Source organism: Neoarius graeffei, chromosome 25 (assembly GCF_027579695.1).
Source record: "Neoarius graeffei isolate fNeoGra1 chromosome 25, fNeoGra1.pri, whole genome shotgun sequence".
Lineage (NCBI taxonomy): Eukaryota > Metazoa > Chordata > Actinopteri > Siluriformes > Ariidae > Neoarius > Neoarius graeffei.
Window position 1 is genome coordinate 15,636,654 of NC_083593.1, and position 22,486 is coordinate 15,659,139.

The following is a 22,486-nucleotide window of genomic DNA, read 5'->3' on the forward strand; positions in this document are numbered from 1 at the left end:
CTGTGTCCAGTAAGTGGCATAAGTAACTCAAAAAAAAAAAAAGACATAATACGTTCCACAATCAACTGCTCACTCTTGGATCCTATTGGGACTACAAGTGCCTAATAAGAGTGATAAACATTTCAGCCAAGATGTAGAGTCTTTCAAGGAATAAAACCATTTCTAACATTTCAATTCGCTCGCCATTTAAATGTCATTTATAGAAAAATGCTAAAATATAATACAAGGTGTTCAGAAACTAAAAAGTGTCAGTGCAAATACAGTAGTTATATGAATAACCAGAGAATCACAATGAGTTCCTCTGATATTACTTTGGCCTTATACAGTATGCTGAGCTCCTGAAAGCAGAAAACATGCCCGTTTAAAAAAAGAAAACAAAAATGGTCATAATAAGATACTGTATAAATCGCAGGAATTCTTGTTTATTCCTTCCTTCCTTCATGTTCAGTAGCAACTTAAAAGATAGGAGACTGTGACGAAGGTCACAATAATCTGCGCTCTAGCTGTTACAAACCGGGACTTCTGGCCACTGTAACCTATAAATCTGGAGCAGTAAGAAATCGAGAATGATGCTTAGTGAGGAAAAGTTGCGCCTTGCCGCCCTGAACAAAATAAGAAAATTGACAAAGTGATTGGAAAAATCCCTTTTATCATGGATCATTCCGGTTCAGTGATCCAGATCAGCACCAAAAGTCACAGCAATGTAATTCAGCCCAGAGGTATTCTTTATACACTACTGTTCAAAAGTTTGGGGTCACTTTGAAATTTCCTTATTTTTAAAAGAAAAGCACTGTTCTTTTCAATGAAGATCACTTTAAACTAATCAGAAATACACTCTATACATTGCTAATGTGCTAAATGACTATTCTAGCTGGTTTTTGGTGCAATATCTCCATAGGTGTATAGAGGCCCATTTCCAGCAACTCTCACTCCAGTGTTCTAATGGTACAATGTGTTTGCTCATTGCCTCAGAAGGCTAATGGATGATTAGAAAACCCTTGTACAATCATGTTAGCACAGCTGAAAACAGTTGAGCTCTTTAGAGTAGCTATAAAACTGACCTTCCTTTGAGCAGATTGAGTTTCTGGAGCATCACATTTGTGGGGTCGATTAAATGCTCAAAATGGCCAGAAAAATGTCTTGACTATATTTTCTATTCATTTTACAATTTATGGTGGTAAATAAAAAAGTGTGACTTTTCATGGAAAACACAAAATTGTCTGGGTGACCCCAAACTTTTGAACGGTAGTGTATGAAATTTGGTTATGGGGGGCGTCGTGGCTCAGGTGGATAAGGCATCATACCATAAATCCGGGGACCCGGGTTCGATTCCGACCCGAGGTCATTTCCCGATCCCTCCCTGTCTCTCCTGCTCATTTCCTGTCTCTACACTGTCCTATCCAATAAAGGTGAAAAAAGCCCAAAAAAATATTTAAAAAAAAAAAGAAATTTGGTTATGATTGGTTGAAAACTGAGGGAGAAATAACGTCCTAAAATGTTCCAAGAATAATAATAAGAAGAAGAATATAATAAAGAAGACAGCTCCTGAGTGAGAGTCACAATTTGCATTAAATTAATTCTATTAAGTACCACGCTTTAATATGATCCGGAGCTGATCCCGGGAACACTTGGGGTGGGGAGATGCACCCTGGCTGAGACAGGAGTTCACTACAGGACACCATTCATACACTCCTTCACACCAAGGGGAAATTTAGGGCACCAAATCCACCAACCGGCATGTTTTTGGGAGGTTGGAGGAAACCGGAGAGCCCAGAGGAAACTCACATGGGCACAGACAAGAGCTAATTAGCAACAACTTCCATTGACACAATTAAAATCATTTGCTGGATGGTGTACACACCCCTCTAGCAGGTCCATAGTGGTAGGAGTGACATCAGCATAGAGCAGCGTGTGTCCCAGCCGCTGGCTCTGCAGGTGCTGCCTGTACGTCTCCATGCTGAAATGCTCAGAGAGGAATTCTGGGGCCTCGGTGTGCAGTGCTAGCTCTCCATCGCCTAACTCGACCAGCTCCTCTCGGCCCCAGCTCACCCTCAGGCTTGTCTTCTGAGAGCGCACAATGCCCTCGCTATCCACATGCTCTCTCAGCCAGCGTACAAACGCATTCTTCAGCTCCTGTACAAGAAACACATGAAAGATCCTCCTTAAATCAATCAATCATTTAATTCTTTACACAAATCTGTTCGAATGATAGCATTCATACGTAAATGGACAACCTTATTAACATTCCTACTGTACGTTGCTGAGATCCAAAGACAGTTAGTGCTCAGTCAAAACTCCGGAGTGGAGCGCGTTTAACGCCGGAGTGCTCATCTCATCTCATTATCTCTAGCCGCTTTATCCTTCTACAGGGTCGCAGGCAAGCTGGAGCCTATCCCAGCTGACTGCGGGCGAAAGGCGGGGTACACCCTGGACAAGTCGCCAGGTCATCACAGGGCTGACACATAGACACAGACAACCATTCACACTCACATTCACACCTACGGTCAATTTAGAGTCACCAGTTAACCTAACCTGCATGTCTTTGGACTGTGGGGGAAAACGGAGCACTCGGAGGAAACCCACGCGGACACGGGGAGAACATGCAAACTCCACACAGAAAGGCCCTCGCCGGGCACGGGGCTCGAACCTGGACCTTCTTGCTGTGAGGCGACAGCGCTAACCACTACACCACCGTGCCGCCCGCTGGAGTGCTAAATTGTTTAATTAATAGCTATTTAAATCAAATAACTCACTAGCAAAGGACTTTTAGTTGTGATCGATAACTTCATTGAACTGCTTTGTGCATGTGACTGCCTGTCGCTTCAGAACCAAAGTGATCAACATTACTCCTTGTGACCTGTTGTACATCGAGCCAAATAATCAGGGGTTCTTTAATTAAATGATCAACACACATGGATAATCAATTAGCGAGCATATTGGCTTCATTACAAAGTTTTCCCCTGAGCGGTCTAGTTTGCTTGCTACTCCCTGAACAAACTCAATTAATCAGTATGGCCACACACCTCAGCTGCTTCAGTGGATTTCCCCAAGACAGATTCTCTCATATTTTTGAAGCACGCATAAGATAAACACTGACCCATCCAGACAGAATGTGCTCTTGGTTAACAAAGGGGCTCCATTCAAACCCTTTTCATTAACTACGGTAAAGGTCACTGTATTGTGGTGATGTATTTTGTTAAGCATGTTAAAACGTATTAATACAGAATTGAGCTTTGTGTAAGAATTGACAGACTCGTCAAAACTGACCAGTTGAAGATAGAATAGAAAAAAAAAAAAAAAACCACACACACTAGTTTTTTTTTTTTTTTTAAATCTTCAACTGTAGATTCAGTGAGCCTGTAATCACTGTATCCTTAAATTCATGCTCTTGGCTGATAGAAATGTTGTTGTAACCCATCCGCCTCGAGGTTTGACCTGCTGCGGGTTCTGAAATGCTTTTCTGCTCACCACATTTGTAAAGAGTGGTTATTTGAGCTACCGTAGACTTCCTGTCAGCTCAAACCATTCGCCTGGTCATTCTCCTTTGGCAAAACTGCCGCTCGCTACGTTTTGTTGTTTTCTCAGCATTCTGTGTAAACTGATCCGCGTGCACATCCCAGGAGATCAGCAGTTTCTGAAATACTCAAACTAGTCCACCTGCCCCAACAACCATGCCACGGTGAAAGTCACTGAGATTTCTGCCCCGCCTCCTTTTAATGGTTAATGTGAATATTAACTGAATCTCTTGACCTCTATCTACGTAATTTTATTCCATATTTTTATGGAATAAAAATATGGAACATCAGAACACGAGAGAGACGGACAGATGAACGCAAAGATGTTTTGATGGTAGTGGTGGTAAACTCAATCTAACATGTCAGCCCAAATCCCTGAGATCCAATAACTGCAAAGACAATAGCACATTATTTACATAACATTCCTACTCTTTAAACCATCCAGTGATCCATCATGCCCTGAGGACACCGGTGTCCTGGTCAGAATACTCCCATGGAGATAGAAATGTTACATCATAGGATAAAGGTTTACCTTTTCATCCATGTGTGGTAATGGTTTTTGGGTTGTTGTTTTTTTGCATTCTGTTAAAGCAGCCATCGAGCTTTTAGTTAAGGGATTATATTCACTTGAAATGATCCACACAACAGCTAGCATCACACAGTGGTAGCTCCATAAGAGGAAGGAAGGAAATAAGACACATACACAAGTGTGTGTGTGTGTATTTTATATACTTTTTAATACATACACACACAATATATATATATAAGGGCTGTAACGATACACCCAACTCACGATTCGATTCGTATCGCGATTTTTGACCCACGATTCGATACACCCACGATTTTTTTAAAAATGTTTTTTTAAAGTAGTAAATTTGACTTATTAACATTTACTTACTTACATTAACTATTTAATAACAAATAATTCAGACCACTGCAGAGAATGAGTAATATGTATACAAAAATGAACAAATGTATATCCAAAGATTGTTTTATTTCTCAAAATAATACTGTTGAGCCGGAAGCTCTGTTTTTTTCGGTTCCGAAAAAGTCATTTTTCCAAATCTTGTAAATCCGTTAAGATTTTTTTTTTTTGGGGGGGGGGGGGGGGGGGGTGGCTCTCTCACTGTCTCACTCTCATAGGGCCAATGATTTTCTGTGATCGCGGAAAACAGATGGAAATTACGGAATTTTTATGGTGAAACATTGCTCGCGTGTCAAAATGTAACTGCCGCAGAAGGCTTCCGCCCAAGCAGACATGCCTTTCCGGTCAAGTGATTGTGATTGGCTTGTGGCACACCTAGCCAGCCAATGAGCTGCTTGTTTACAGATTCGCTCCCCGCGTCGCAATCAGAATGGCGACCGCTTAAAAGAAATGAATGCTCTGCCAGTGGCGAGTGTGGACGTTGCGTGACTCGCAGAAGATTGTCGCAGGTCGGCGAAAAAACGACTTACTAATAGATATAAAAAAATAAAAGTAATTTAAGTAAGTTTAAAATGTAATTTAAATAAAAGGTCAAGTATTCATAAATTGAAGTTTGGAAACGCCTCTGTTTTTGGGCTGAGGAGAAGTTTGAAAGGGTGTACCGCGATTCTGCCTTCCTGTATCACGACACGGATCGTGGCTCTGCGTATCGCGATTTCGATACGCATATTGTTACAGCCCTAAAAAAAAAAAAATTATATATATATATATATATATATATATATATATATATATAAAAATACACACACGTTTAAAAAAAAAAAAAGTTTAAAAAAAAATGGCTGTCGACCAACTGGTGACTCTAAATTGACCGTAGGTGTGAATGTGAGTGTGAATGGTTGTCTGTGTTTATGTTGCCCCTTTTCCACCAAAGCAGTTCCAGGGCTGGTTCGGGGCCAGTGCTTAGTTTGGAACCAGGTTTTCTGTTTCCACTGACAAAGAACTGGCTCTGGGGCCAGAAAAACCGGTTCCAGGGTAGCACCAACTCTTTGCTGGGCCAGAGGAAAGAACTGCTTACGTCAGCGGGGGGGCGGAGTTGTTAAGGCCAACAACAATCGCAAGACCGCGAAAGATCGCCATTTTTAAGCGACGAGAAGCAGCAGCTGTACAAATGCGAAGTCATCCATTATTATTATTGTTGCTGCTTCTTCTTCTCCGTGTTGTTGTTGCTTCGATGTTCGTGCCAAGGTTTATGCAAATGCAGCGACGTAACTGACATATACAGCAATGTAACTGACGTATATAGCGACGTAATGACGTGGCTCCCCTTAGCACCCCGAGCTATGGAAAAGCAAACTGGTTCTCAGCTGGCTCGCAAGTTGAATGAGTTGTGAACCAGCACCAGCACTGGCTCCGAACCAGCCCTGGAACTGATTTGGTGGAAAAGGGGTATGTGTCAGCCCTGTGATGACCTGGCGACTTGTCCAGGGTGTACCCCGCCTTTCGCCCGTAGTCAGCTGGGATAGGCTCCAGCTTGCCTGCGACCCTGTAGAACAGGATAAAGCGGCTAGAGATAATGAGATGAGATTGAAGGGAAAAAAAAAAAAAAACACGCAGCAGTAAGCCATAATAAATGAAACAATTCAATATTTGGTGTGAGACGACACTTTGCTTTAAAAAAAAAAAAAAACCAGTAGTCTCAGGTACAATGAGTGCAGTTTGATAATGAAATGAGCTGTAGGTTTTACTGAGCATCTTACAGAACCAGCCACAGTTCTTCTGGACACTTTGTCACACTCGCGTCTTCATTTTGCATCAAAACCCAGTAGCCTTCATTATGTTTTCTTTTTTAATCTGGAAAGTGCTCTCTTATGGAATATGCTACTCAGATACTAACTTTTCTGTAACATTTAATTTTGTCCTGGAATATGAACATTTGGAACTCTAAAATTTTTTTGTACTGATTCAATAATGTACAAGTCAGAAAATAGAGATCTATCAAAGTTCGTATGAAAAGAAAAGAAAAAAATAGGGTGCCTAAGACTTTTGTACAGTACTGTGTGTGTGTGTACACATGTATAAAAGTCTTATGAAGGTGTACCTGCCACCGTTAACATCCCCAGAGGAACAAACCATATTATAGACCAACATCAGACTAAACATCTCAACAAAAATCATACTATGAGCTCCACAATTAAAACATGCATTCAGACAAACTAAATGGTCAGACTAGACTTGTCTCTTTATTCAAAGCAAAGCCCAGTTAGTGGACATCTGGTGCTAGAGTCTGAGAAGCGATAATGCTATAATTAGTGGGTTTAGAAATGAGTGAATACATTGATGGTTAATCAATTAGAATGGCTTATCGGCACGTCTTGATTGTGTTGACTGTAAGGAGGCAGGGATAATGGGGTCCCTGTGGGCCTATTAACACAAAGGGGTTCTAGCACTGCGCTGAATGTGGTTCTGCATCGACACGGACACATCAGAAGAACAAGGGGCTGTGAATCTGGCTAATCCTGTCCCCCATGAAAACACGCGCTCAAACCATGGAGTCAAAACGGACCACTAATACACAGAGAATACAGAGCTGAACCAGGTAGCATTTTAAGGTGGTGTTTACATTAGACCGTATCCGTATCGTTTTCGTTGCAGATGCACTGTCCGTGCACATTAAAACGCCGGAAAACGACTCCACAGGCGGAACAGTTTGAATCCGCCAGGGCCCACGTATTCAACCCAGTACGTATCTGATCCGGTGCTGTGTAAACATTGAGGAACGAGGATACGCTGTGCTGAGCTCTAGCTGACGTCGTCATTGGACAACGTCACTGTGACATCCACCTTCCTGATTCGCTGGCGTTGGTCATGCCACGTTGGTCATGTGAATGAGCAATACAGGAAGTGTGTTGAGGAAGTCATTAAGTGAATGAGCAATACAGGAAGTGTGTTGGTTACCGGAGCACTAAATAGTCTTGTTGTAATCGCAAAAAACGGCCGTTCTGCGAGGTGAAGAGTGTACCGAACACCGTTAGATCCTTCTAGCATAAACACGAAGGCCATACACGGTGTAAAAAAGGCGTCATTGTAGTACCAGTACCGCCGATAACAGACTGGCATACTTCATTTTTTACAACGACATCCTTCCACTTGCAAGTGGTGAGTGACTTGCGCATGCCCGATATGCACTGGGATCATGTGACGTGCCGTCTAATTAGTCATGTGATTAGCGTATCCGTGTATTGGCGTTGCTGTGTGCACGGGGAACGGTTTTGTTGCGGGCAGTGATGGGAATAACGGCGTTAGAAATAAACGGCGTTACTAACGGCGTTACTTTTTTTAGTAACGAGTAATCTAACTAATTACTTTTTACATCGTTATAACGCCGTTCCCGTTACTTACAATAAAATACTACGCGTTACTTTATTAAAGCTGTTCTCATCTGGCACGCTGCTCGTTCAGCCTTTCTTTACTCTGCTTTCGTGTGGGGCGGGGAGACGCGAGACAACGGCACAGTAAGCCAATCAGAGTAGAGTTGGACAACATAGATACTGTACGTAGGTAGGCCACACCTACTGCACAACTGCGCGCTCTTTCAATCGGAAGACCCAGCGATGGCGAGCGGTCAGCCCAGCACTGCGCTTTCACATTGGAAATACAGCCAGGACTTTTCATTACTTGAAATAAAAGGCAAGAGTGTTTACGTGCAATGCACATTATGTCGAGGAACAAGGAGCGTTTGTCCTCGTCAGTGGCCAGTAATTAGTAACATAATTTTAATAACTACAAAAATATATTAGTACATTTGATAGATGTCTTATCTCACATTGTCCCACAAAAATATTAATATAGTGTAGATAACATTACTAATTGGTTCTGTTAAGTGTCCATTTCAGTCATTAAACACATTTAACATTCACTTTTATTATGATTACACTAATTGAATTTGATTTTTTTTTTTTTGAGGGGGAACAAAATGTAACGGAATAATTACTTTCCCTGGTAATTAGTTACTTTTATAACAAAGTAACTCCGTTACTAACTCAGTTACTTTTTGGGAAAAGTAACTAGTAACTATAACTAATTACTTTTTTAAAGTAACGTGCCCAACACTGGTTGCGGGCACAGAAATTTTGTGTGTGTACGCGAATCGTTTTAAAAACGTTAATCTGATGATCCGCTGATTCGAAATAATGTAAACGGGGCCTAATTCAGTACACTGCTCAAGTAGTTTGGGTGGTAGTTCAGGCTTTATTTCAGTAACGGTTAAACAAAGTGAGATGTTCAACAGACAACGAGAAAACAAGACAAGTGTGTGCAGAAAAACAAAACAGACCCCACAACAGGTCATGAGAAAACGTGAGTGAGGAGAGTCAGTAAAGTAAGTGCTGTGCTGTCTGCACTAGTGTGCGTGCTTGTTACTGGTGTCCCCCACGGTGAGCTGGGAGAGGCGAGGCGAGGCGACGCCCCCCCCCCCCGAACAGTCTTCTCTCCCAGACTTCGCACCAAAACAAGGTGCACAGCGTGCGCTCTATTCTTCCTCCAGTGAGCAACAGCTCCCGTCTGGAAGCAATCGCCTTCATCAGAAGCCTGCTTGTTGTAACAGAGTGGTTGGGACAGGGGTCAAATGTCACACTCGAACCCAAACAAACCCCATCAAAATACTAAAATAAGAATGTGTTACGTTCTCAGAAATTCTATTCGGAGAGGCCAGTCCAGGCCAAGTGGATGAATAAATGACTAACTTGTCAGGAATCACTCAAACATCACGTTGTAAATGATCTCCAAGCAGACTGCAGGAAAAGCGAACGGAGCTCTTTTGTCCAAGGTTCAGTCAAGGATTCAGAGTGTCCAAGGTCCAGCAAACTGGCGCAGCTCTCAACGGAATAAGATTTCCAAATAAAATGTGTAAAAATACTAAATAGTGACTTGGTCTTGAGAAGGCTTTAAAAGTCTGGAAAACATCCTTAATTATTAAAATTACACAATTTTAAAGGAATTACGGAAAGATGGAATTTGGCTCGACGGATGAAAAAATAAATCTAATTGCTTCGCTCCATTTTTATAAAAATGACATGACTAATAGTTCTTTTCCACCAGACAATATGGCACTGCTCTGTAAATGGCCCGTGCCATCTTCACTGCCTTACTAACTGTGCCGTAATCAGGTACCCGGGTGGAATTTGTGACCATTCGTGCCCAGGAACCGAACCATGACATAGGAAAGGAGCTACAAATAGTGGAACTAACGCCCTGATGGTGGTGTAGTGGTTAGCGCTGTCGCCTCACAGCAAGGAGGTTCTGGGTTCGAGCCCAGCGGCCGACGGGGGCCTTTCCGTGTGGAGTTTGCATGTTCTCCCCACGTCTGCATGCAGGTTAGGTTAACATGGGACGGCCTTATGCTGAGGTGGCCTTGAGCGAGGCACCTGCTCCCCGGGCACTGTTAGGATGGCTGCCCACTGCTCTGGGTATATGGGCAGCCATCCTAACAGACGGATGTTCAGATGGATTAAATGCAGAAAGGAATTTCACAAGTGTACGTGTGATGAATACATTTGTTCTTCTGATTCATGTCTTCTACTGGAATCTCTTTTCAGCTGGCAGGAAGATCTTCAGCCAAAATTTCTTCCTTTTTTAAAATCCCATTTTGTTGCAGATTTAAGAGGCAAGATCACAGCAACTCCATTCAAATGAGAGAATCCTGGTTTTATTTCGAATTTAAAAAGCATCATCATGAACGTTTTCTACTTTTGATGGAGGAGCGATGCGAAAGAGCTCTCAAGGAGAGGTTTCATGGACCCATGCTGCCACATAGTGGCCAACCATATACATTTCATACTACACCGTTTAAAGGGGTTCTTTCTTACCCTTTTTCAAAACTTGTTCCAGATTGAATCTTAAACGTTCCAACCTCTCTGTGCTGAATTTTCGCGCAATTGTAAAGATCTAACTAAATCTCGGACATAGAAGACATGAACCTTAATATCTCGCTTACTTGCAACAGAACAGCAAGATTTTTTTCCCCCTGAATTTCCAAACTTTTTCTCATCTGGAACCGAGTGCCTTTTAGACTTGTACATCCTTTTCCACACTTAAGACCTGTGCTAGAACCAGATATGGCGATATCGTGAGCGTATACTATTGGTTGTATAGTATAGCTTTAGGACATAATTTCATTTAATAATCTCACTAACTAGCAGTAATCTGGCAATGGACGTGCTTATGAAGCGGTCATTCTGACTGTATTTGTTTCGTACATCAGTAAATTAGAACTTAGTACAAAGCAGAATTGGGGAGGGGGAAAGAAAAAGTGATGGCCCTTCCATTCAAAAATGAAATTCTAATAAAAAGTATGTGTCCAGATGATAAACAGCAGATTACAAAAGTTATGAACCATTGAATTTGGGATTCGATCTTTACTACATGACTTGGAGCCTCAGCGAGAAAAGGAGCGACAGGTTCTACATGTGGAAAGCATTTCTGCTCTTTATGCATGGAAATGCCGGCCAAACGCCAGCGACCATCTTTCAGACCCGAAATTCAAAATCATTCTGACATAAGTGGATAAGAAAAGCAAAAAAGAAGCCTAAGGACATTCATGCTGAAGCAACAGCCCCCTGAAGTTGAAGTTCGAATCTTGCACGGCATTCACAGAATACAGGGTCTGCATTCTCTAGAATTATTGGCACCCTTCAAATAATACAGGGTGTTTCATAAAAAAAAAAATTTGATAATCATTTCACCATCTACTAACTTTGCCAATTCTCATTCAGTTGACCTCAAATTTTAACAACGTGTGTGTAAACAAAATTTTGAACAGTTTCATGTTTTTAATCTATTTACGTAATATAGAAATGCCATTTCACTGGAAAAGAAAAAGCGTTTTGTGTGTTAGAGTACGCTCGAATGAGACTGTGCACCATGCATTTATGAGAAAATTCTCTAAAAATCGCACCAACTGCAATGCAGATTTGGACACGGTCCAAAAAGTTTAACGAAGAAGGCTGTGTGTGTGTGTGTGCAGCAGGGCAAAAGGATCTGGACGACCACCAGCATCGGAAGAGACGGTCGAGCGGGTTCGCGAATATTGAAAATTTGTGAAATCGTTCATGGAATCCATATACCTTTGAATTTCTCATTAAATAAATCTTATATTGCTCAACATTAAGCCTGTTCAGTTTCATTTGCCTAGACTATGTAGTTTCTGGGATATTATTTGAGATGTAAATATCAAATTTTTTTTGAAACATCATGTATATTAAAAATAAGGGGGTGGTGGTAGTAGTCGTAAACTACTTATAGTTTCTCTTAAAAAGATCTTCACAAGAACGTTTAAATAAATCACGTTTCTCTTTTCCATCTTCATCACGTGACCCGTTTTGGCACATTCTGGACATACTGTACAGCTTGGACTTCAACAACTCATGCACATACCCCTTTAAATATGTCCACTTTTCACATTTCTATATAGCCACTTTTGTCTTTGCTAAATTCTTCGATCACCAAAGCAAATTCCTTGTATGCGAGAATGTACTTGGCAAGAACGTTGATTCTGATATCGCGGTTAAGCCGGATTTTAGTTCTCGTCAAAGCTGCAGTTGCAGTGCCAGTTCTGGAGCGCTGCTGGGACAAAAAGAATGCTGTTAGCTGGAGATTTCGCTCTTTATTTGTGGGAAGCGGTCATAAAAATGACCAGTCCACCAGCAAATTAGGAAGAACTGTAAACTCTCTAATACCATCATATATACTCCAGTTCATCGCAATCATGCCTTCCTTCCATCTCTCTCTGACCGGGTCTTTGATGACTGGAGGCAAAAAGGCATCTCATCTCATTATCCGTAGCCGCTTTATCCTGTTCTACAGGGTCGCGGGCAAGCTGGAGCCTATCCCAGCTGACTACGGGCGAAAGGCGGGGTACACCCTGGACAAGTCGCCAGGTCATCACAGGGCTGACACATAGACACAGACAACCATTCACACTCACATTCACACCTACGGTCAATTTAGAGTCACCAGTTAACCTAACCTGCATGTCTTTGGACTGTGGGGGAAACCGGAGCACCCGGAGGAAACCCACGCGGACACGGGGAGAACATGCAAACTCCACACAGAAAGGCCCTCGCCGGCCACGGGGGCAAAAAGGCATTGTTACTTTAAAAGATCTATATATTAAAAAACAATTTGCTAGTTTCCCTCAATTACAAGTAAAGGTTTTCTATTCCATCGACACATTTTTTTTAGGTATTTACAAATTAGGAACTATGCCAGTCAGAATATATCTACCTTTGAGCAGCTTCCAGAGGAACATAGGTGCTACACACTCTTGCTGGGCCGTCCTGATTCCAAACATTTGATCTCTGATTTTGTCAAAATATTTTCTGAACAGTTTAATGTTGACACAAAATTTATTAAGACATCCTGGGAGGAGGAGTTGGGAATACAAATCGATGATATTGTTTGGGTTGAGGGCCTCAACAGGATCCAGGCCTGTTCTGTTAATGCAAGACACCAGTTAATTCAATTTAAGGTAATACATAGGCTTCATTATTCAAAAACCAAGTTGCATAGAATTTATCCTACCATCTCTCCCTTATGTGATCGATGTAAGTCTGCCGAGGGCTCTCTTGCTCATCTGTTTTGGACATGCCCAAATTTGTATAATTTCTGGTGTGAAATTTTCAAATGGTTTTCTGAAATATACCATAAAGAATTTAAACCTGATCCTAGAATTGCACTTTTTGGATACTCTTTCTTACTACTGGACCAAAGCCTCTCTGTTCAAAACACCAGGGGCTTCAAAGTTTAGGAGAATAGCAGGGTACAAATAATTTACAGCAGGGTGCAAAATGGTAAAATGTCTGTCAGCGGCAGACATAATGCACGCAAAGCGTGCAGGGATATATATATATATATGAGAGAGAGAGAGAGAGAGAGAGAGAGAGAGAGAGAGAGAGAGAGAGATATGCAAGTACGAATTTTTCATGGGGCGGGATGGTTTGGAACAGGCCATCTAAAATTGGGATAACATTTACCCGGGACGGGTATTTGAGGCGGGTCGTCTAGCTTAAGCTTGATTAGCGTTGTTACGCACGCCAGTGTTTCCCACAGAAATTTTGGAGACTACGGGGGAGGTGCAGGGGTTGTTTAAAATTGAGTGATATGTTAAATATTAAGTTATTACTGAAAAACTATTGATTAAAAAAACAGACACTGAGAAATGGTCCTATAAACAACTTTACCAATATAAAAGATTACCAGGACTACAAAAATGCAGAAAAATAGGCTTTACTTATCCAAATGCACCTGTTGGTTCAAAAGTTAAAGTGCAGAGAACCTCACAGCACAACATGAAGTTACCTTAAAATATAATATAAATGCCTCAGCTTTCATGTAAGAAAAAAAAACTATTAGTACTAGTGCTGTGTGCAGGCAGTCTCTCCTGAAGACCAAATTAAACAATAATTATAAACTAATAAAATAAATGGCTCAGGCTTCATAGAAGAAAAAAAAATTTGAACAGAATCTCACAGTATGATGCTGAAGCTGCCTAAACAATGGAAAATAAAATACCATTTTGGCAAAAACGTTGGCATCCATTAATTTCTTGTATTAAGTAAAAAAATATGTTGCCAGATACTGCTGACGTTTTGCAGCCTAAAATATATGTTCAAAACCCGCCAAAATGCACTTAAAACCGCCCAAATTGGGCGGGAAAACGCACAATCTGGCAAGACAGGCGGCAGTAATGGCTGCACTCGTGTCGAGGATGTAAACACAGTTGACGCGGCAACGGACATACATGACATAGTGGATGTAATTTACGTTCACAACTATTTTGCTGTCAGAAATATTTAATATTAAATTTTGTGACTCGACTGACAATAGCCGGCGGCATAACAAGCCATAGCCGGCGATTTGCCGCCGGTGACTGGCTACTTTTGAGACCGCTGAAACACTCATGTATGGGATGATCATTGCTAAAAGATTGATCTTAAGACTGTGGAAATCAGAATCTGTGCCTACATTTAAGGATTGGCTGTCAGAATTGACAGGTGTATTACACCTGGAGAGACTCAGATATGACATGTCAAACAGACTGAAAGCATTTTACAGGATCTGGCAGCCCATCCTGGACCACCTTACCCAGGATGATAGTGACTGCAGTCAAGACTAAAGTGTACCGCTCACCTCTTTTTTGTGTGTATGTATATTGATACTTGTGATGCATAATAGTACTGTTACTTTCAATACTCACCCAGCGCTGTTTTTTCTTCTTCTTCTTTGTGTGTGTGTGTGTGTGTTTCCCTTGATATTGCTGTTTTTTCTGTAGTGTTTTACCTTCTGCAAAAAATCTGAATAAATATATAATTGAAAAAAAAAAAAAAAGACCAGTCCACCACTGACATAATATCTGGTCAGCAGCCAGTGGCTCTCCGTTGCTACATTTGCACTGATGGATGACAGTAAAATTTGCAGGTCAGTCCAACACTGCACGCGTCTATCGTGTGCATAATTAGCTGCACATGGCCGCAATAAAAACACATGCAAATTAATTGCAAGGTGTAACAAAGAAAGGCTGAACTGTATTACTACTTCTACCGACACAGTCTACTTGTGTGACTAAAATCACATCGAAGTAGGGCTTTTCAGTCCTGCTCCTGGGTCCACTACAGACTGCAGGCTTTTCACTTCTCCTTGATGAATCGCCACATAATTATAATGTACTTCACTCATTCATTCATCTTCATCAAGGGGGCGGATGTTTGGCAGGGCTGGAATAGGCTGCATAATAAGTCAGTCCATAACAGGGCACCCCCCCACACACACACTCCTAATGTATAAGGGGCGGCACGGTGGCGTAGTGGTTTGTTGCCTCACAGCAAGTAGGTTCTGGGTTTGAGCCCAGCGGTGGCCTTTCTGTGTGGAGTTTCCATGTTCTCCCCGTGTCAGCATGGGTTTCCTCCGGGTGCTCCGGTTTCCCCCACAGTTAGGTTAACGTGGGGCGGCCTTGGGCTGAAGTGCCCTTGAGCAAGGTACTTAACCCCTGACTGCTCCCCGGGCACTGTAGTGTGGCTGCCCACGGCTCTGGGTGTGTGCATGTGTTCAGTGCTTCAGATGGGTTAAATGCAGAGAATGAATCTCGCTGTGCTTGAAGTGTGCATGTGACAAATAAAGGTTTCTTCTTCTAGAGCATCAAGCTATGTTTGTGGGAGAAAACAGGAGAAGGCAGAGGAAAAGCAGGAAGAAACAGGGGGCCATAAAAAAATAAAAAATAAAAAGCCCAACCACACACAGTAATGCAAAATCAGGATTGAACCCTGAGTTCTTTAACTTGTGAGGCACCAACACAACAATATGTACGACTGGTTAACATGACAGTCAACAACTTGTCTCAGAACGTGGACAAAACAAAAAGAGATGGTTGTTGACTTCAGAAGAATACGGAGTGACCAGTCTCCGCTGTACAGCGACGGCTCACTCGTGGAGTACATCAAGAGCACCAAATTCCTTGGTGTTCATCTGGCAGAGAACCTCACTTGGTCCCTCAACACCAGCTCCATAGTCAAGAAAGCCCAGCAGCACCTCTACGTCCTACGGAGGCTGAGGAAAACCCATCTCTTATCCTCACAATATTCTACAGAAGGACTATTGAGAGCATTCTGAGCAGCTGCATCACAGTCTGGTTTGGGAACCGCATTGTGTCAGATTGCAAGACCCTACAGCGGATACTGAGGAGATCATCGGAGTCTCTCTTCCCTCCATCACGGACATTCACACCACATGCTGCATCCGGAAGGCCACCAGCATCATGGCCAACCCCATACGCACCCCTCACACAATCTGGAAAAAGGTACTGAAGCATTCCGGCCTTCACAGCCAGACTCTAACAGTTTCTTCCCACATGCTATCAGACTCCTCAACTCTGAGGGTCTGGACTGATTCTCACGGACTGTTGAACACACAAGTCACACTGCAATCTTTGCACAGCGGACAATAATGCATGATTGCTTACAATGTCTCTCTCTCTCTCTCACACACACACACACAGTTTACATTTATTTATTCCCAGGCAAAACAAACCTCACCTGGCAGTATGGCCTATTCACCTTACAAGGTGAATCCGTGACCTTCAGTTTGACATTTCAAGGTCACACAAGGTCAACATTCATGGTGCTAAATGAAAGCCCATATGGGACTACCTATATGTTGTTGATGGTAATTTTTCTCAAATCATCAGCTGGCAGGTTATAGTCCTATGAAAATCCATGACCTTGAGTTTGACATTTCAAAAGTCATTCAAGGTCAAAGGTCATGGTGGCAACTGAAAGCTCATATGGGACTTCTTATGCTGATAATGGTAAACATTTGTCTATCTTTAACCATTTTAAAAAGTTATGAGCCTTTGAAAACCTGTGACCTTGAGTTTGACTTTTCAAGGTCACTCATGGTCAAAGGTCATGGTGCCAAACGAAAGCCCATATATGACTTCCTAGATGTTGATAATATTCATTAATTTTTTTCACGTTCCGGTTTCCATCAAATCCTGCGCTCTGATTGGCTAGTTACGTACCTCTGGCGACTCGCTCGTTCACAACAACAAACATAGTATCAATTTTTGTCAACATTTATTTTCGCATTTCTCAGGAGAACAGCATTCAATTTTACATCATGGATAGCGATAACGACAGTCTTCACAGCGAAAGCGAGTTTTACTACCCTGAGGAAGAAGAAATAAAAGAAAACATTTCAGGAGAAAGTTAAAAACCTGTAACTGTTGCTAACGCCGAGCAAAAACATGGCTGAATCCTGAATGACTCCTATTTGTATAAATAAGGGACTACATAGGCGGCAAAATGTAGTTTTTTTCCTGCCATGGAAGTGCACTTGTATACCGAGGAGGAAGCAATTTGCATGACAGCCGTGAATGAGGATTCAAAATGGCGACTCGGCTTGGTTTTCCCTTTCGGGGGCTCTCATTTTCTGTTAGAATTTGGTAAAGAAAAAAATAAATATATTATTTACCAGCTTAAGGTCGGTCCGTATGGTGAAATACCGTGACCTCGGCCTTAAATACTGACCTCGGCCCAGAGGGCCTCGCTCAGTACTTTCAAGACCTCGGTCATGGTATTTCACGATACGGACCTCCCAGCTGGTAAATAACATATGTATCTCTCTATCTTGAACCGTTTCCCAGTTATGGGCCTCTGAAAACCTGTGACCCTGACATTTGACCCCCCAACTGCTAACAAAACTATGAGAGAGATACCCCATCATGTAGCATATCAATGGAAGCAGAATTGAAAGATGAACATTGTGGATTTAGTTTGAAGTAAAAATGATGAATATGAAGGAAGATATTGACCTTTTTGGTGACCTTGACCGGATGACCCTCAAAATGTTGGAGGCTCGATTGGAGACCAATGCCCATCGATCCTGAAAATTTCATGAAGACTGGTCCAGCCGTTTTCCCGTAACGTTGCTAACAAAAAAACAAAAAAAACCAAAGAAACCCAACCAAAAACAATACCTCGCCCCCTGGTGGACTCTGTCCTGGGCGAGGTAAAAATATTTGTTTGGCATGCTTGAAACTGGTGAAGGCTGGTCTGATTGCTATTTGTTTTGGTCAAGTTAAATCTCCAAGATTTAGCTTCACTAGTACATTCTGCTCTCTGCTTAATAAAGGTTTCAGCGTTTCCCCTACCATTATATTGGGAGGTGGACATCCACCGCTCAAGCTGCCGGTTTCCCGTCAGCTTCGTTCTCTCGTGCCCTCAAAAACAATTCAAACAATACTTAGCAATGTCAGAACCCCTCAAGCAGCAAAAGATGGAGGACATACAACTTACTAAGAAGTGCGAGTGATGTCTTCAGACACTCTCTGTATTAAGTTAGCTAACATTACGTTACGCCAAATCACCATTGGCGTAACGATTTAACAGTTAATCTACATTCCAACCCTCACCTCTGGTCATAAGCTTTGAGTAGTGACCAAAAGGATGAGATCACGGATACAAGCAGCTGAAATGAGCTTTCTCCGTCGGGTAGCTGGGCTCATCCTTAGAGACAGGGTGAGGAACTCAGACATCTGGAGAAATCTTGGAAGAGAGCCACTGCTCCTTCATGCCGAAAGGAGTCGGCTGAGGTGGTTCGGGCATCTGATTAGGACGCCTCCTGGGCGCCTTCATTTGGAGGTTTTCCAGGCACGTCCAACTGGGAGGAGACCTCGAGGTAGACCCAGAACACGCTGGAGATATTATATAGCTCATCTGGACTGGGAGCGCCTTGGGATCCCCTAGGAGGAACCGGAAAGTGTTGCTGGGGAGAGGGACGCCTGGAATACCCTGCTTAGCCTGCAGCCACCGCGACCCGACTTCAGATAAGTGGAAGAAAATAGATGGACGTTATGTTCCGAATATTCGTAGTGAGATCATGTTGGAATATATCGCTTCAAGTTAGCTAGCCATAGAAAATGAATTTTTTTTAAACATTTCAAATGGGCGGCACGGTGGTGTAGTGGTTAGCGCTGTCGCCTCACAGCAAGAAGGTCCTGGGTTCGAGCCCCGTGGCCGGCGAGGGCCTTTCTGTGTGGAGTTTGCATGTTCTCCCCGTGTCCGTGTGGGTTTCCTCCGGGTGCTCCAGTTTCTCCCACAGTCCAAAGACATGCAAGTTAGGTTAACTGGTGACTCTAAATTGACCGTAGGTGTGAACGTGAGTGTGAATGGTTGTCTGTGTCTATGTGTCAGCCCTGTGATGACCTGGCGACTTGTCCAGGGTGTACCCCGCCTTTCGCCCGTAGTCAGCTGGGATAGGCTCCAGCTTGCCTGCGACCCTGTAGAACAGGATAAAGCGGCTACAGATAATGAGATGAGATGAGACATTTCAAATGAGCACAGTCCGTCTGCTGTACTTCTTCACTCAACACATAAATCAAAGTAGTGATAAATTACAGAAAGAAAGAAGAAAGAGCTGTCCAACTTTCTAATCAGAATTATAAATCCATTAGAACTATAAATGGCTCATATGCCATTTTAATCTCTAAATCACTACGCAGTTCACCACTTTCATTCAGGAAAGTATTTTTATTTGGAAACTATTTCTTGTGTCTGTAACTCGGCACATTAGGTAAAATTGTTCTAATTATTGTTCTAAAATACATCTGAAGACTTAAATATGACTCCTTTAACTGTTTGTTCAGGTCCAAATGCTCTGTAGTAGGAGCCGCGGGGTGGGGCGGGCCGGCCCTCCCGCCCCAAACCAGTAAACTTAGGGGAAACACTGGGTTATGTTTGATCAGGAATGCCTTTCTTCTTTTCATAAGACTATGATCCTGACGGGCGATGTAATAGTACATAATGCCTTTCATACATTAGTGTAGTCTAAACCAGTGATGTAATGCTTCATCACCCATTTACGTTATACATAGAGAACGTCGCTTCGTTAATTAAAATCATCATCATCCAATCACATAGCTACAACACACTCTTGAATGTGAAAATATACTCATGTTTTCCGACAATAAACTGAGAAACATCTCTGAGCAGCTGTGTGTATGGTCAGTGACGGTTTGCTCCTAGATCGATCTGTGAGGCAGAATCTCTTAGATGGCACAGCTCGACATTCCTAGATCATACTTTACGAATTCCTTTGGTACAGACAGATCAAAACCTAATGACTAACTATGCACACTCCAGATTTCTGTTTTTTCATCTTAAATTATTGTTTGTGTCACAATAAAACAACAATTTGCACCTTTAAAGGTGCCCTTCCACCAAAAACGTTTAATACTGGCTCTTTTTGAAATACCATAGTTCACTCCGAGTTGCATATGCATGCGAAAATGTAACTCTACTCCCATTCCCTGTATTAGCTTATGAAAGAAAATAGTCGGAAAAACGAGCGAATCTGAAAAAGCCCTACGAACTTGCGTCACTTCGAAAATTAGTATTCGTGGCCTCGCCCACCTTGGCTTGCGACCGCCCACGGGAAGAAAGTTCGGATTTAAGCGCGAGGAGAGATAGCAGAGCCGATCTCGTCAGTAGCTAACGAAGAGGACCTAACAGCAAGTTGAAAACATGTCTGAACAAGTTCGTGCCTGTGTTATTTGTGGCAGTAACACATCAACGTTGCATTTCTTGCCCAAGATAGAAGAGCTGAAGAAGAAATGGTTGGAATTTATCTTTGGAACACCACCAGCGAAGTATAACGCAGCGTTAGTACTGTGTTCTGATCATTTCAACCACAGTGACTTTTCAAACTTCGGTGCCTTCAGTAGTGGTTTTGCTTCGAGGTTGTTTTTAATCCCTGGATCTGTGCCGTCAAGACGATCGACCACCAGCTCACAAGCTGTAAGTAAAACATGAACGTTTTGTTTGAAGGTTTTTGTTACAAAATAGCATGTTCATAATCTCCATGTTAGCATGCATGACATGGTCACAGGCTAGGCAGGGATGAGAGTTTCCCGCTTTTCGGCGGATTTCCGCTTTTTCTGAGTACAAAACTACCTTTTTATATTATGCCAAATCCGTTGAGAATTTTTTTTATTAATTTCGGGAGGGGTTGGGGTATGTTCCTTCATGCTGTTCAAACTTTATTAACTCCAACGATGTTTACACATTATTTGTAAGTCGCCATCTTTAGTCTCGTTTAATCTCGTTGAATGTGATGTAAAATTCGTGTTATCTACATTGTTATTGGTCAAAACATCGATGTCGAGACCATAATAGCCAATCAAAACAGTTTTTACAGAGGTAACACGTTTACTGATTGCTGTTAGCCAATCAGAGGCAACACGTTTACATGTCATGAATATTAATGAGTAAGAGCTGAAATCCTGTCGTTCTCCCGCCTCCCACTCCTCCACCAAACTAGAACAGCCTGAAACAGAAGAACCACAGCATTTTTTTTTTCACCAAAACCGGCTCACAGGGCATTCATTCATACTAGAGACCACCGCACAATTAATGAAAAAACGATGCAATGAGACCTTTAAAGTGGTAGGCATGTTGTGTAAAATCAAGTGGTGCTAAACACCCTCCCCCCTCAAAAAAAATCCATTTTCATTCCAGCTTGTAATATGACAAAAACAGGACAAACACCAAGGGGGATGAATACTTTTGCAAGACACTGTATATGAAAGGGCGTGTTTCTTTGGAGGAACACTTGGGCATTCAAAGATTTCATAGAGAGGAATCAAAAGATTACTATGGAAACAGGGTGTAGCTTTTTTTAATAATAATAATAATAATAATATTTTAAATAAATAAATATAATTAAAAGATGGACTACAATAAATTATTATTTTTTTTATATCAAGCTTGCAGTAATATATTTCACAATATCCTTCAAAACCATTAGGGTTGCCAGCATCCCAACCACTAGGGGGCCCAAGTTGAACAAGTGCTTCCCGGTGTAGCTGATCAAGGTGTCAGGTTTGTTTGTGATGTGTGTAAAGTGAACTACTTTAGCTGAATAAAAGGAAATGCAATGGGGTATGATGCTGTTATGGATAACTGAAATAGATGACTTGCAACCACGTGATCAAAACGTGCTACGTCATGAGCGTCCGCCATGATGGTGGATCTACAAAGCAACTAGGATGGCAGCCGCTGAACGCGAGTCTATAAAACAATGCTGAATTTTCTCAGTATTACCACGATTTGAACAATCGAGCAAAGATTCGATACAAAGAGAAGATAGAGATGTGTGGTTTTCTCATCTCATTCTCATCTCATTATCTCTAGCCGCTTTATCCTGTTCTACAGGGTCGCAGGCGAGCTGGAGCCTATCCCAGCTGACTACGGGCGAAAGGCGGGGTACACCCTGGACAAGTCGCCAGGTCATCACAGGGCTGACACATAGACACAGACAACCATTCACACTCACATTCACACCTACGCTCAATTTAGAGTCACCAGTTAACCGAACCTGCATGTCTTTGGACTGTGGGGGAAACCGGAGCACCCGGAGGAAACCCACACGGACACGGGGAGAACATGCAAACTCCACACAGAAAGGCCCTCGCCGGCCACGGGGCTCGAACCCGGAC

At 42.3% G+C, this 22,486-nt stretch overlaps 1 protein-coding gene across 2 annotated transcripts in view; it reads right to left on the reverse strand.

Annotated features, from left to right (window-relative positions):
• The window catches only part of hlcs (holocarboxylase synthetase (biotin-(proprionyl-CoA-carboxylase (ATP-hydrolysing)) ligase)), a 96,735-nt gene that overhangs the window by 50,790 nt on the left and 23,459 nt on the right, over positions 1-22,486 (reverse strand). For both annotated transcript variants that reach the window (XM_060909149.1, XM_060909150.1), the window contains exon 6: positions 1,862-2,133. In XM_060909149.1, the coding sequence (XP_060765132.1) occupies positions 1,862-2,133 (272 nt within the window). The remainder of the gene's footprint in view (positions 1-1,861; positions 2,134-22,486) is intronic.